Consider the following 14,345-nt stretch of genomic DNA (forward strand, 5'->3'; position numbering starts at 1 on the left):
TTCCTGCAGGCTTCAGTTTCATTTTCGCTCGCAAGACGTGAGCATGCCCCCATTCAAAGCGTGTCCACTGAAAATATTTGCAAATTGTCAAACACCTGCTTGCGTCTGTCTCCTTCCCGATTCCCAGCCCTGCTTTCATCTATGGAGGAAATCTGCACAAATTTTGAGAGATTTGTGCAGGTCTCCTGTTTGATCGCTGCTCAGTTTGAGCAAGATTGCCATTCGCTCAAAGCGAGCAACAATCACAAACGCAAAGGGGAATCAGGCATGAAAGTAGCAGTAAGATGATGTTTAGAGAATCCTAGCGATCTTGAACGTCCCTTGTTTGCGCATACCTACATAAACCCTTGTCTACCCTGGAAGTGCACATGGGTGACATGGCTTTTCAAACACGTCCTCGACTGACTTTTATTCTTCTCTTCCTAGCCACGAGAGCGCCAGGAATTACTATAGGACCTCTGCCTACTTTCTAGCCAAAGTGTTTGCTGATCTTCTTCCCAATCGTATATTCCCTGTGCTGCTGTTCTCTTCCTTGTCATATTTCATGATGGGTGAGTAACTCGTAATGTTTTGTTGTGGCTTGAAGCATCAGCTGGTGAAGGTGAGCTGGATGCAGGGAATATGAAAGCCTTTTCAGGTCCAAGACTTTCAAAAATACTGATTCAGGATCTTTAAATGCAAAATACCAAAATGCAAAGTATCAAGGAACATCCAGATCAGTGTGGGCAGAAAGTAGATTGTGGTCCACTGATAGACCAATTTCCAGTGAACCACTTACAGTCTTAAGCAAGTGTGCATAGGATGAGTTTGCACTGTGTTGTAAATTTTAAACCAAAATGGTGGACCCGTTGGCCCATCCCTGATCTTGAATAGCATTCAGCCTTGAACAGGCCTGTTCACAAGAGACCAGCAGGTGAGCTCTACACCTGGCAGGTTTGCAATTCCTTTTCTATCTCTGTACTATGCTGTTTGGCATGAACCAAGGCCTGGTGTGTGCATTTGTAAGCAAAAGTAAGCCCTGTTGATGCAGTACATCTGCCCCCATTTTGTGATGGAAGGGGTCAGGGAGCAGGAACAGCTCATTTCAGAAGCTCAGGTTTAGGGTTAAACTCCACACTGGCCTAGTTCAGACGACACCCTGGGCTTTGTGGTTAGCTTAACCATGTTCAGCTGTGGTTAAGCTAACACAAACCACATGTGGAATGCTTGCAGACAACACTTTTAACACTTTTGTGGTTACCACAATGGCCTGGTTCAGACAACAAGCTAACCCATGCTGCTTAACCACAAAATGGTTAAGGGAATGCAGATGGTTAGGGAAACGTGTGTCAGATGACACCGTAAACCAAGGTTAAGCATTCTGTTAACTATCTTGTGGTTAAGCAGCATGGTTTAGCGTGTTGTCTGAATGGGGTCACTGTATTAAATATGTCGCATGCAGCTGATCTTCACTGTTTTGTTTACCTTAATGTAAGCACATACGTAGGGGCTTGATCCAGATCAGGACCAGTGGGTCCAATTAGGGAAGGTTTAAACCTTCCCACCCAGCCACTTTTTTCACCACCACAATGGGCACTTTAGGGAAAAAAGGAACAAAATAACCCTTCCATTGGCACCAATTGAGATGGTGTTGGGTTTGTCCCTATGGGGGTTTTGTGTGTCTCAGTGGGAAGTTTAAATCTCCCCTACCCAGGTTCAGCGATGCAGTTCAGGCCCCTGCATGCATAGGAAAGGAAAGGAACCTCTCGTGCAAGCACTGAGTCATTACTGACTCTTGGAGGGACACCAGCTTTCGTTGACGTTTTCTTGGCAGGCCTTATAGCAGGGTGGTTTGCTGTTGCCTTCCCTGGCCGTTATTACCTTTCCCCCAGCTAACTGGGCATTCATTTTACCGACCTCGGGAGGATGGAAGGCTGAGTTGTCCCAAGCCGGCTGTCTGAAACCAGCTTCCCTGGGATCGAACTCAGGCCGTGGGGAGAGTTTCGGCTGCAGTAACTGCTGATTTATCTCTCTGCACCACATGAGGCAAGCATGCATGCATACATTACCATATATAAAGTGATGAGGGTCAGCATCGCCCTGCATATTTAATGGTCCAGTTCATACCTGTCATTTTACACAGTGTAAGTGTACAGGTGGGAGTGTGTATGTGAGTAGGCCAAAGATTCATTCCTGCAGCCCCAGGGTGGTCATGTATGAACCAGCCCTATGAAATAGCCTGTAACTATACCACATAGATTTCTGTGTCTGAACTGGGATGGCGAAAATGTAAACCAGCAAGTTTCAGACAGAACTAGATGTTAAAAGAAACCCAGAGCAGATGCCACTTCTCCATGTTTTGTTCTCTCTTCTTCCTGGATAACGTGGAGCATAACACAATGCATGAAGTGCATCCTCACATCCTTTGCTGGCAGGGAAATGTGCAGTGCAATGGTTGTCCCATCACACACATTTTTTTATACTGTAAGGGTTGGGTGAAGCTGAGTGGCACACTTAGGATCTCTTAACAGTTAAGGCACAACTCATCTATGTTAATTGACCCCAACTATGCACTCTTCCTTAGGAGCAAGAATCTCTGCAACCAGCAGGCCCTGGGAATTGGCCAATAATCTACCAGTACACACATAATGAGAAACCAATGTGGGTGAATATCCCTACAGGGCTTTTCAGTGCAGTGGTGGCCATTTTGAATATTCATGCGCATGACGGGAATGCAGCACCATAGCTTCTTGTCATGTACAAACCTGGCGACAGCCCATGGGTTCTGGATGGCTTGTCTACCACCCCAATAATGAGGTTCGCATGAAGCAACAAGCTACAGCACACCCCCATCACACCCTGAATATTCAGAATAGCTGCTGCCACCACATTAAGAAACCCTGCGGGGAAATTTACTCACGGTGGCTTCCTATTACATGCAAACCAGGTCAGTTTGTCTTCTGCTCACTCTTGTTATGCTCCTTTTCCCTGGGCAAAGGGGAGAAAGAACTGTGGAATGGGGACAGCATCATGCTTCTTGCTTTTGACGTCTCAGCAATGCCTACCTGTGCAGCATAAGTGGGATGTGCCTGTTCTGCCTTATTCTATGACCCATTTTGGTCTTTGCTCTAAAGAAGCAAATCTTGAAAAACCAAACCTCTTTTCAATGGGATTTTTTGGTATACACATTTCCAGTATATTTCGTATCCACTTTCAGCCCACCCTGAGCTTTGTTTTTGTTTTCCCAGATCTGTCAGCTCTGTTAGCAGTAGCATGCAAATATTTACCCAAGATGTGACAAAGACCTAGGCCGGATCTACACTATTGCTTTAAAGTGCTTTATAACAGTTTTATAGCGCTTTAAAGCAGTTAAAGCGCTTTATAACTGTTATAAAGCGCTTTAAAGCAGTAGTGTAGATCCGGCCCTACACACAATGGCGTCCGCGCAAGTGACTTTCAAATGGCTTGCTCAAAGTAAATTGCAGGGATTATGACTGAACGCCTCTAAGTCAGAATCCCCCCTAAACGGAACGATACCGCAGCGCCAAGGAGCCTCGGTTGGCCTCGGCTAGCCGTTCCGGGTCCCCGCCCGGTCCGGTGAGGAGAGCCGTCTGTCTCGGGAGCGGAGCGCGGCCGGAAGGGGGCCGCCTCTCGCCCATAGTGCACCGCATGTTCGTGGGGCACCCGGCACTAAATCATTCGTAGACCTGATTCTGGGTCAGGGTTTCGTACGTAGCAGAGCAGCTCCCTCGCTGCGATCTATTGAAAGTCAGCCCTCGACACAAGCTTTTGGGGGGGAAAAGGGGAAAAAAATCAAAGTAAATTGCAGCTATGTGGGACGTGGTCCAGATCGGAATCCTACCATGGGGGTTATAGGGACGTTAACCTTTTGCGCTCGCCCCATGGTCCTCATCTGGATCAGGATGCTTGCGCCTGCTTGCAGTGGTGGCAGTGGCGGTGGGGGAACTCTATTCATTCCAATTGGAGCTTTAATTCCAATGAAATAGCAAAGGGGAGGAGAATGTAGATCACCCCCGCAGCACTGGGGGCAAAGGGTTAAAGTGCTCCTTCCTTGTATGCCAGGGTCCCAATCCAGAGCAGGCCCTATGCCTGCAATTGACTTTTAAAACCTATTAACACAATTGCTAATGGTGCAAACAGTGGTTGGCCTCAGACACTTTCCTCAAATGGGAAGCCAATAAGGAAACCAACCAACTCAAAGCTGAATGGATGCCAGGTTAAAAACATCTTAAAGTAACTCTACCAGAGCTCAGACTTGCATGTCTTTCTGCCCATTTCCAGGTCTCAAACCAGATGCAGAAGCTTTCTTCCTGCACGTTTTGTCCCTTAGCTTCACTAACCTTGCAGCCGTGAGCCTGGCTTTCTTGGTTAGCGCCAGCGTCAACTCTTTCGCCGTTGCCAACCTCTTGATCGCCCTTCCATACGTCTTCATGATGGCAAGTTGGTTTATTTGGTTTGGACTTTTTTAAAAAATAAAATAAAATGCTTCAAAGTAATCCTGTGCACAGATTGCCCTGTTCGAATGACTTGCACTAGGACTCTACTGGATTTTGAGCTCCATGTGTGGAATTTCTCGGCTGTAGCAACATGTGACAGAAGGATACAAACCCCTAAGAAGTTGAGGGTATGAGACGACCTACAAGCTGATCCCCAGAAAGTACTGATTTGTTGATCTTATCTGCTGCTTTTGTGGTTAAGGGCCAAATTAAGCAGTGCGTGCAATAAAACACAAAATGGCCGTCTTCCCCGCCCCCTCTCAGAAATAGCCTCTTCAGGGGGAGTAAGATGAAGCAGAGATGTGGCAGGCAGGGGAAAGGCCAAAGCACTCCTTGCCACTGCTTCTCCACTTCATGTATACCCTTCCCGAAGCAGCCTGCCTTTTCCTGAAAAACGAAAAGGTCTATTCGGAGTTGTTATGTGCATTTGTACGTAGCACTGGAATGTCCAACATGGTCCCTGTGGGCACCAATCTGCCCATGCCCACCTCTCTTGCTCCCCACCAGGCTTCCTGCCCCTTGCTGATTTTTGTTAATTTTTAAAATGTAATTATCTTTTTTTAAAAAAACAAAAACAAACTGGTAGTCTGGCATGCTGCAAAACCAAGTCCTTCCCTCCAGCACCATCTTCATTTGGATTCAGAACAGTGGTTTTGTGTTTCGAAGCTCAGTCCAGAAATCTGCCTTATACTTAATTTCTTGGCCAAATCACTTTTCTGATACTTTCACCAGTTTGCTTTCCGGGAAATGAGTGTTTTGTGACCGGCCCATGTGCACCAGGGCAGCCATTTCATGAACGGGCGGAAGCCTCTTTCGCGGAAGCCATTTTGTGAGGTTCTCCATGACAAATGTGCCCACTAAAACAAAAAGCTTGGGGACCCCTGAGGCAATGCCTCATTTGATATCCTAAAAGCCATGCAAAATGCCCCTCTGCTTCATGTTTTTGTTTCGTACAAGCTTGGCCCATATCAAAAGGCTTTTTTAAAAAGTCCATCTAGTTGGGGAAGGCTGCACTAGAAGGTGCTGCTGACTCACAAAAGGGGCCAAGGTTCCAGGGAAAGGTGGTAGAATAAGTACTATAAATAATCCAGCTTTTCATTAAATGTTCCTTTATTCTAACTCTGCAATATGCATTTTTAAAAGATTTACTGCTCACAGTTTTAGGGGCGACAATTGCCAGTTATTTGTTTTTTAAGAACAATTATTTTCCTCTTTCTATGAATACCAATACTAATTATTGCTATTGCTGCTGTTGTTGTTGTTATTATTATTAAGATTTCTATGCCACCCTATAGCCAAAGCTTTCCAGCTAATTTACCAAAAAAAACCAACCTTAAAATACATATAACACATAATATAGAAACCACTTACATACAAAATTTAAAACAACCAGCAATAAAAAGCCCAGAGTCGGTTTAAACATTACCATGTGCTGTCAAATGCCTGGGAGTAGTATGATTCAACCCCATTTGCTACCTGTGCTGGTACCTGACATTGTTTGAGGACTCCTGTGGAACTAAAGTCCCTGGTGTGGCTTTAAACTCTTTCAGTTGTCTGTTTTGTTTGTTTTGTTTTGACAATACTGTTGTATTTTGCAGGTCTTTGGTGGATTCCTTGTAAACCTCAATAGCATGTTGAACTGGCTGTCTTGGATCAAATGGATCAGTATCTATCGATACGGCATGAATGTAAGTCGTAGAGCATTTCTGCACAAGGCATTTATTGTGCGCTTCTGATTCCTTACTCACCATTGTTTATAAGTTTTTTTTAGACGAAATTGTGATCTCCTAATTTTGTTTCCGTTTTTTCAGAGCACTTTCCGGTTGTTATTTTTTAGAACGGGGAAAACGGGGTATCATTTCTGAAAGCGCTGTTTGTACCGACGTGTTTGCACGCATTTCCGCTACAGCACAGCTCCACCAAGAGGTTATGTAGCGGAAAAGCAGGAAAGGACAGGCTGTTTGTGTAGAACTTGGATCTCAATTATGTGACAAAACCAAAAGGAGATACAGTGATTAACAGCCTCATGTAGAAAAGCTTACACTTCCTCTGTGAAGGGCCATTTCTTTTGTGCGTTTGTGGGGGTGAAGGTGTCATAAACTGATAAGTCAAAAATTAAATGTCTCCTCTGTCTTCATACCAGTAGCTTTCTCAGTCATTCACACGGCACATAGTCAAACTGTGGAATTTGCAACCACAAGACCTAATGATGGCCATCAATTTGGGTGGCTTTAAAAGGGAGTTAGACAAATTCCTGGTAGAAAAGGCTATCAATGGCTACTAGTCCTGATTCCTCTATGCCAGCTCCAGTAATTAGAGGCAGCAAGCCTATGTACACCAGTTGCTGGGTTGCACTCATTACACTTATGTCCTGCTTATGGGTCTCCCATCAACAGCTGGTTGGCTACTGGGAACAGAATGCTAGTCTGGATGGATCCTTGGAATGATCCAGCATCAGGGCTCTTCTTACGCTTTTATGCTGAGTTTGTAAAAAGCACGTTTCCATTTCAGGCTCTGACCATCAATGAACTTAAAGGGCTAACCTTCTACTTGAATTCTACCAGGTAAAGAAACTTTCTTTCATAAAGAATAACAAACGCATGTGGCTGAGAACAAGAAAAAGCGGCCCTAAATAAAAAGCAATCAGCTTCCCGTATTTGGGTAGGAAACCAAATGTGACCACCCAGATTTAAAAACAAAACATAAACTAACAGCTCCCCTGCTTTGACTCCACTACCCTCTCCCTCCTTCACCATGAAGCATAGTTTGTAGGAGCAGTCATAGAGCAAACCTCATTTGCTACCTGTTCTGGTGCGTTCCCAGTAGTGATGAGCCTCAATGCCCCTTTCAATGGTTCTCGCTGTCCTGTTATTTATTTATTTATTACATTTATATCCCGCCTTTTTTCCTGCAAGGAACCCAAGGCGGCGTACACAATCCTCCTCCTCCTCCTCTTCTCCACTTTTATCCTCACAACAACCACCCTGTGAGGTAGGTTGGGCTGAGAGTATGTGACTGGCCCAAAGATACCCAGTGGGTTTCCATGGCTGAGTGGGGACTAGAACCCAGATCTCCCGACTCTCAGGCCAACGCCTTAGCCACTACACCACACTGTTAAGGGCAAAGAAAGAGTGAACATTTGTGCATCGTGATTCTACAAAAGGGTTTTGCCCTTAAGGTGGCGGGGTGGTTCAGCATGCTGAGCACGTCAAATACAGAGCCCATCTTTGGGGGGAATTTTGGTGCTTCTATCAGAAGTGTGGACCAACTTATTTTAGATCTGAGCTGACATACCACTATGTCTCAACCTGGGTTGGAGGTGTGTGTTTTGACACGCTAGTGTTTAATCCCCACCCTGCTCCATCTCGACTATCCTTTTGACCGTTATTTTCTCCAGAATGCCTTTAGCTAGTGTGGTGTAGTGGCTAAGGTGTTGGACTGGGAATCGGGAGATCCGGGTTCTAGTCCCCACTCGGCCATGAAAACTCACTGGGTGACTTTGGGCCAGTCACATACTCTCAGCCCAACCTACCTCACAGGGTTGTTGTGAGGATAACATAGAGAGGAGGAGGATTATGTACGCTGCCTTGGGTTCCTTGGAAGAAAAAAGGTGGGATATAAATGTAATAAATAAATAAAATAATCAAATAAATTCCTTCCCTATGGGGTTGGAACTGAAACGAATCCTACTTAAGTGTTTTGGCAAAAATATGGTAAAAGTGACAAGCTCTTTGTCAGTTTCATTTTCTTGTTCGTTGATGTATTTTTGCCTTGGATTTGTATTGGGAAGTAGAGAAGGGTAGAAAGCTGGTGCACACACGTTTCTTTTCCTTCATAGAACTGCAACAGCAATTGTCTGGGAGTCCTGAGGGAAATGGGTTCCCCTAGAAGCAGTGGCTGGGAACTCTAGTTAAGAGAAGAGTGATCTTAAGAGTGATCGCCTTCCCCCATACAATCCGCCCCGCACTCTCAGGTCCTCCGGGAAGAATTTATTTCAGTCAGCCGAAACTAGGCTGACGACTACTACCCAGAGGACCTTCTCTTCTGCCACTCTCAGACTGTGGAATGGCCTGCCAGGAGTGATTCGCCAACTTAACAGTCTTTCCGAATTTAAAAAAGCTATAAAGACTGATCTCTTCCGGCAGGCCTACTCAATCAAATTTTAAGATGTCTGGCTGTTACTTTAATAATGTATTATTTTTAGATGTTTTATATATTTTACAGTATTTTTGTATTCAGTGTTGTTCCCTGCCTCAATCCAGAGGGAGAGGCGGGTAAGAAATAAATTAATAAATTGTTGTTGTTGTTGTTGTCTCTCTCGTTAAGAGAAGAGAGTCCCCAGAGCAACATCAGTTGTCCCGACTAATAGTTTGTGGTAAAGCCTATCCTTTTACGAATTTGCCTTTAAATCAACTAGATATTCTCTGAAAAACAAAATGCATTAATAGTTTCCTTCCTGGAGGAAATATTCCAGAATACTGTCTGGAATGTTATGTGAATTTTTCTTTGCAGTTTGTGGCTATGTGGGAGATATAGGGGCAGTCTGTGGGGTTCAGAAGACGTGAACACACAAAGCTTTATTGATAGTAGGGATGGCAGATGAATCCAGGTTGGGGGCTGAACCACTGGATGCCAGTCTGCAGACCCCCACCCTTGTCTGACTCCGCACATGCCGAGTCGGACAAGCTCAGGGATCGTCACTTAGCCACCATGTCACAAAAAAAGCAGGTAAGCTTTTTATGTAAATCATCTTCTGCACAAAATTAAACAATTTTGCCTGCAATTTACAGCTATTTTGTGCAAAATGGCGATTTACATACTTTTTTTGCAAAATGGTGGGTCGGGGTTGAATGGGTTGTCATGAACTCTCTCCAGGCAGCTGCTGGGTCGTGCAGTGGCTTGCACCGCATGCCCACTGGGGTCAGGCAAGTAGAGGAGTCCAGCGAGTGGGTTCGTTCATCTGTAATTGGTAGCCAAAATATTGACACTGTGCTATGAAGAGCACCCCCTTATAATACAGACTTGCTCAGGAGCTGCTTATGCAGGTGGCTGTGAGGGAACAAATGCCTTTTAATAAGCGCCTTAAAATTAATCCAGAAATGGTATTGGACAATGTCTTGCTGCTCCATATTAGGCTGGCAAAAATTAACAAGACTTTGATACCCCCTTGCTGGAGAGGATGTAAGGATAATGGAACACAAATACATATGTGGTGGGACTGTGGGAAAGTAAAGGAATTTTGGGACAGGGTCTTTAGAGAAACTGAAAAAATTACTGCTCAAAACTATATATATAAAAATCCAGAATTGGCATTATTGAATATCTTTCTCAAAGAAAATAAAGAGATAAAAGAAAAACCATTAATTGGATATATGCTGACAGCTGCAAGGCAATTAATAGCAAGTAACTGGAAAACAGCAAAGATGCTGACAGTAGCTACATGGAAAAGGGAAATTTGGGAAATAGCAATTAGTGAAAAAACTGACACAGAAATTACAAGTACAAAGAGGAATAAAACAAAGAGATCATTTTAAGAGAGATTGGCAAAAATATATAGAATATATGAAGAAAGAAATGAATAGAACAACTTTGGCAGAAGCCTCTAGGACTCTCTGGGACTCCTGAAAAGAAGTAAGGTTAGAAAATAACTATAAAAATAATAAAGGAAGAGATAAACAGAAGTGATTTAACATCCCAGAAAAAGAATTGGGACAATTTACGAGAAATGCACCAGGCCGGGGGGGGGGGGGGAATAGGGCGCGAACGGGATAAAAGGGATAAAAGATGAAACTTGAAATGAAAAGTAATTATTTCTATAAATATGTATATACGGGGAAAATAAATAAAATTATTATCCCCACCCTAAAAAGCAATAAGCAAGATCTCAGCATTGATGAGAAAACAGATCCATCCTTCTTTTCCCGGTAGCCTTTCTCTATTGCCCAAACACATTGTTGCTGTTGTATTATGTGTTTATTGCCTTTTATGGTCTCATTTCGTCTTCAATGTGCAGCCAAGCTCTCAATTGCTGGAGAGACTAGCAGGGACTATGTATCTAAATTACTGAAATGGTCCACTGTTGTAACTTTATTCATCATAAAATAATAAAAGTTTAAATTATTTTAAGGGTGAACACAGGTGCTCCACTTCCTCTCTTCTTCCTTTCAGGATTCCTGCAGAGACTTATATGGACCAGCAAGACATTGACTATAGCACTTGGGGCTTTTGGGAGAACGATCTGGCCCTCCTCTGTTTGACGTGTGTGTTCCTCTTGTTGGCTTACATCCAGCTCCGAAGAATAAACCGCTGGAAATAGACCACCATTTTAATGATCCATTAAGACAGCAGCTAGACTGTATCCTGCTGGAGTCTTCCTCTCTACCTCCTTATAAAGCTGAGGCTGCAATCCTAAATGCACTTACTAGGAAGTACACCCCAATGAACACACTGGGACTTACTTCAGAGTAAACGTGTGTTAGATTGCACTGGAAGAATTCTGTGTCCGCTGTCGTCGTCCCGCCCCAGTTGGTGATGTTCTGTCAAATTAACATCTTGTTTTTAGAGGGAATCAAATGAGAAGGTGAAAATAGGTGTGGTCCTACTCCTGGTGAGGTCTAGAGTAAAAGAACAGGATAGCATCCAATACTTGCACCCATCTTGAAAAATACAGGGTTTAAACCAGCCTGCCCCAACCTGCTGTTTCCTCTAGATGGGTTGGTCCACAATTCCCAGCATCCCTCAGCTACCTAGGCTGGCTGAGGGATTCTGGGAATTGTAGTCCAACACATCTAGAGGGCATATCTGGTTGGGGAGGGCTGGTTTATATATGTGTTGTGTTGTTTTTGCGACTATCAATGTTGACATTAGTCAGCTCTACTCATACATGGTCAATAGAACGCAAGGAAAAGTTCAGGCCAGGCTCCGGCTTAGTTGTTAAATTGTGTTATAAGAGACCCGTCAATTCCTGGCTTGTTTCTTGTGTGCATTACCTGCTTGCCCACATAGCCTGACGCAACTGATCACTGCTGCAGCAGTATGCCTTCCTTGCCTCTCTGCTCTTCTAACCAGCAGTTGACTGCCCCTTCCTCCACCTCCTTGCCTTTTGTTAAACAGCTGGTATGTTTATAGCAGCTCAGGGCTGTTTTCACATAAATGTGCCTTACTTGATGCCTGCACAATCAAGAGTTGTTTGCATATTTGGACATCTCCTCACTTCACCTCCAACCCGATGCTTTTCAGTGGAGTCACTTCACACATTTGCCTGTCATTTACCGAGTGTACAGTAATCAGATCCAGAGAAATGAAGTGTCTTAGGTGCATATGTGAACAAGGTCAATGCTAACGAGGTCTCTAATTCTAGATTAGATTTGCTTTTGTGGGGGAATTCCTGTAAGTACCATTTGGACAGATTGGAAAAGCTACTATGTGTTTTTTTTTGTGGGTAGGGGGATGCATTGGGTTGGATGTAGGATTTGTCTTCTATGTACTCTGATAATGGAAAACCGTCTTCCCGATTGCCAGAGGCCACCTTCTCCTCTGTACTACAGCTCACCCCATTCAGTAGGGTTCCATGGCCCCCTCCAGGGCTATAGGGCTGCCATAGAGAAGATGGGGCAGGGAAGACTGCTTCCGCCAGCCCAGTGACATGCACTTAAATCTGGATCCAGCCCTTTATATTTTACTAAACTCTTCATATATCCTTTTGGTGAGCATTCTTAAATGGAGTCAGTAGTGAATAGGGGAAACATATACAGTAAGTCTGATTTTATATATATAGCTCCACTGCAATTTACAATAACTTCTGATTAAAGTAGGAGAAGCAGAGCTCCCAGATTCACAACTGAGGGAACATTTCTGTTTGCACATGCCATTGTATGCACGGAGCTGTCACTATCACTGAAGAGAGCAGGATAGGTTCTGCTCAGGATAACGCCATGATTCTTTTGTGTGCATGTTACCATGTGAACAGGATGCTGGACTAGATGGACCCCTTGGTCTGATCCAGCATGGCTTTTCTTATGTCCTTATGCGTCAGACAGGCTTGGGAGGCCCGCTGCTATGGTGGCTTCAGTCCTTGGAGGACTGCCACAAGTTTCTATCTTGTCACCTATGCTTTATAGTACCTGCATGAAACCACTAGGGAAAGTCAGCTGGAGGCTTGGGCTCAGGTGTCATCAGTCTGAATAGGACACTCAGATCTTCCTTCCCATTAACTTGGGAAACTAAGGTGACCAGGAGTGCTTTTTTGCCAGTTTAGGGTAGTATGCCACCTTAACTGGAGAAGACAGACCTTGCTTCAGTGCTCTAGTGAAATCTAAGCTGAATTACTACACTGCATTTGACGTGGGGATGCCTTTAAAAAAATCTGAAAACTTCCACTAGTACCAAATACAACTGCTCAAGTACCAGTACTAGGTGCTCAGTAGTTATGTCATGTGACACCTTTATTGTACGAGTTGCACTGATTGCCAGTGCATTTCTGAGTCCAATTTTAAGTCCTGGCATTGGTCTTTAAAACCCTAATTGGTTTGGATTCAAGTTACATGAAGGAGGGGGCCATAGTTCAAAGGCAGAATTCATGCTTTGCACACAGAAGGTCCCAGACTCAACCCACAGTGACTCCTGCCTGAAACCTGCATAAGCTTCCTGACTATCCATGCCACTAGCACTCAGTCCTTTACTGTGCTCACCAGTAAGAGCAATTAGGCTGGCAGAAAGGAGGGGTAGGGCCTTCTCAGCCATGTCCCCTCCCCACCCTGTGGAACTCTATTTCAGTTCATCTTCACAACATGCCTTAAACTGGACCCTAAAGATGCACTTGTTTACCTTGGCCTATAATTGAATTGGGACTCTTATTGGGGTCGTTGTTTTAAATGGTGATTATATCCGTCAATATTGATCTTACTATTGTTTTATGTTTTGTGGTTTAAAGTTTTGTTGTACACCGCCTTGAGAATGTTCATCCTAAACGGCAGCTTAAATCTTTTAAATAAAAAGAAAAAATATGTAAGACAACAGCACTTTGGCTTTTTTGGATCCCAGATCACTTTGCTAAATGCTGCAGGAGGAGGGGAAGTGAGTGAGTGTGGTTGAGTGACAGGCAGGCCCACCTTCTAATTCTAGGGCATGTTTGATCATGGGCTCCAACCACTGTGCTTTGGGAGAAGGCAAGGATAGGAGTGTGAGATGGCCATTCTTCTAATGCCACTACATTTTACTATGAAAAAGCCTTAAACTTTTCAGGAACAACCTATTCTTCTGAGGCTTTGTAGGTTTCTTGCCTGGGAAAAGCTCTATGACTTGTGCCATTTTCATGCAAATTGACCAAAAAAAAATCAAACAGGAGAGGGAGAAGCGAATGCACCTATCCTTCTGACACTTTGCATTTTTCTTAACTGAGGTACACCACTAGGCTGCCTGTAATTTTCTGAACAATGATCCACAGGGAACCTCTTTTGGAGACCCTCCAAATATCAAGGCTGCACTTGCACAAAACCCCTGCAGCTATCATTCTGGAATTTGGCAGGCTTTATCCCTCAGAAGGGGCAACCATCCCTGTAATTTTCATCCAGTTCAGTCAAGAAATAAGTTATTGGCATAACATAGTACAACCTTCCCCTCCCCGCAGCAGCCATTTTTCTAATATTGGGAGAACGTGATCCCCTCTTAAGGGGCCCCTATGCCTGCAATTGTCTTCCAGTTCTGACCAAGAGAAAAAAATGTTATAGACATTTTTTAAATTCCCATGAGAGTCAATGGGAAACACAAAGCTTCTGTTTTCCAAACCTTTACTTGGAAAACTGTACCGAGTCAAAGAGGACTAACTCTGAACTGGTCTGAGCAGAAGCA

General features: G+C 44.1%; 1 protein-coding gene across 2 annotated transcripts in view; it reads left to right on the plus strand.

Annotated features, from left to right (window-relative positions):
* Window positions 1–13,782, plus strand: part of LOC134403011 (broad substrate specificity ATP-binding cassette transporter ABCG2-like) — a 43,129-nt gene extending 29,347 nt beyond the window's left edge. For both annotated transcript variants that reach the window (XM_063133023.1, XM_063133024.1), the window contains exons 12-16: window positions 427–551; window positions 4,282–4,436; window positions 6,095–6,184; window positions 7,008–7,060; window positions 10,665–13,782. In XM_063133023.1, coding sequence (XP_062989093.1) covers window positions 427–551; window positions 4,282–4,436; window positions 6,095–6,184; window positions 7,008–7,060; window positions 10,665–10,812 — 571 coding nt within the window. In that variant the 3' untranslated portion in view covers window positions 10,813–13,782. The remainder of the gene's footprint in view (window positions 1–426; window positions 552–4,281; window positions 4,437–6,094; window positions 6,185–7,007; window positions 7,061–10,664) is intronic.
* Window positions 13,783–14,345: the final 563 nt, after the last annotated feature.

The sequence above is a fragment of the Elgaria multicarinata genome, chromosome 8 (assembly GCF_023053635.1).
Source record: "Elgaria multicarinata webbii isolate HBS135686 ecotype San Diego chromosome 8, rElgMul1.1.pri, whole genome shotgun sequence".
Lineage (NCBI taxonomy): Eukaryota > Metazoa > Chordata > Lepidosauria > Squamata > Anguidae > Elgaria > Elgaria multicarinata.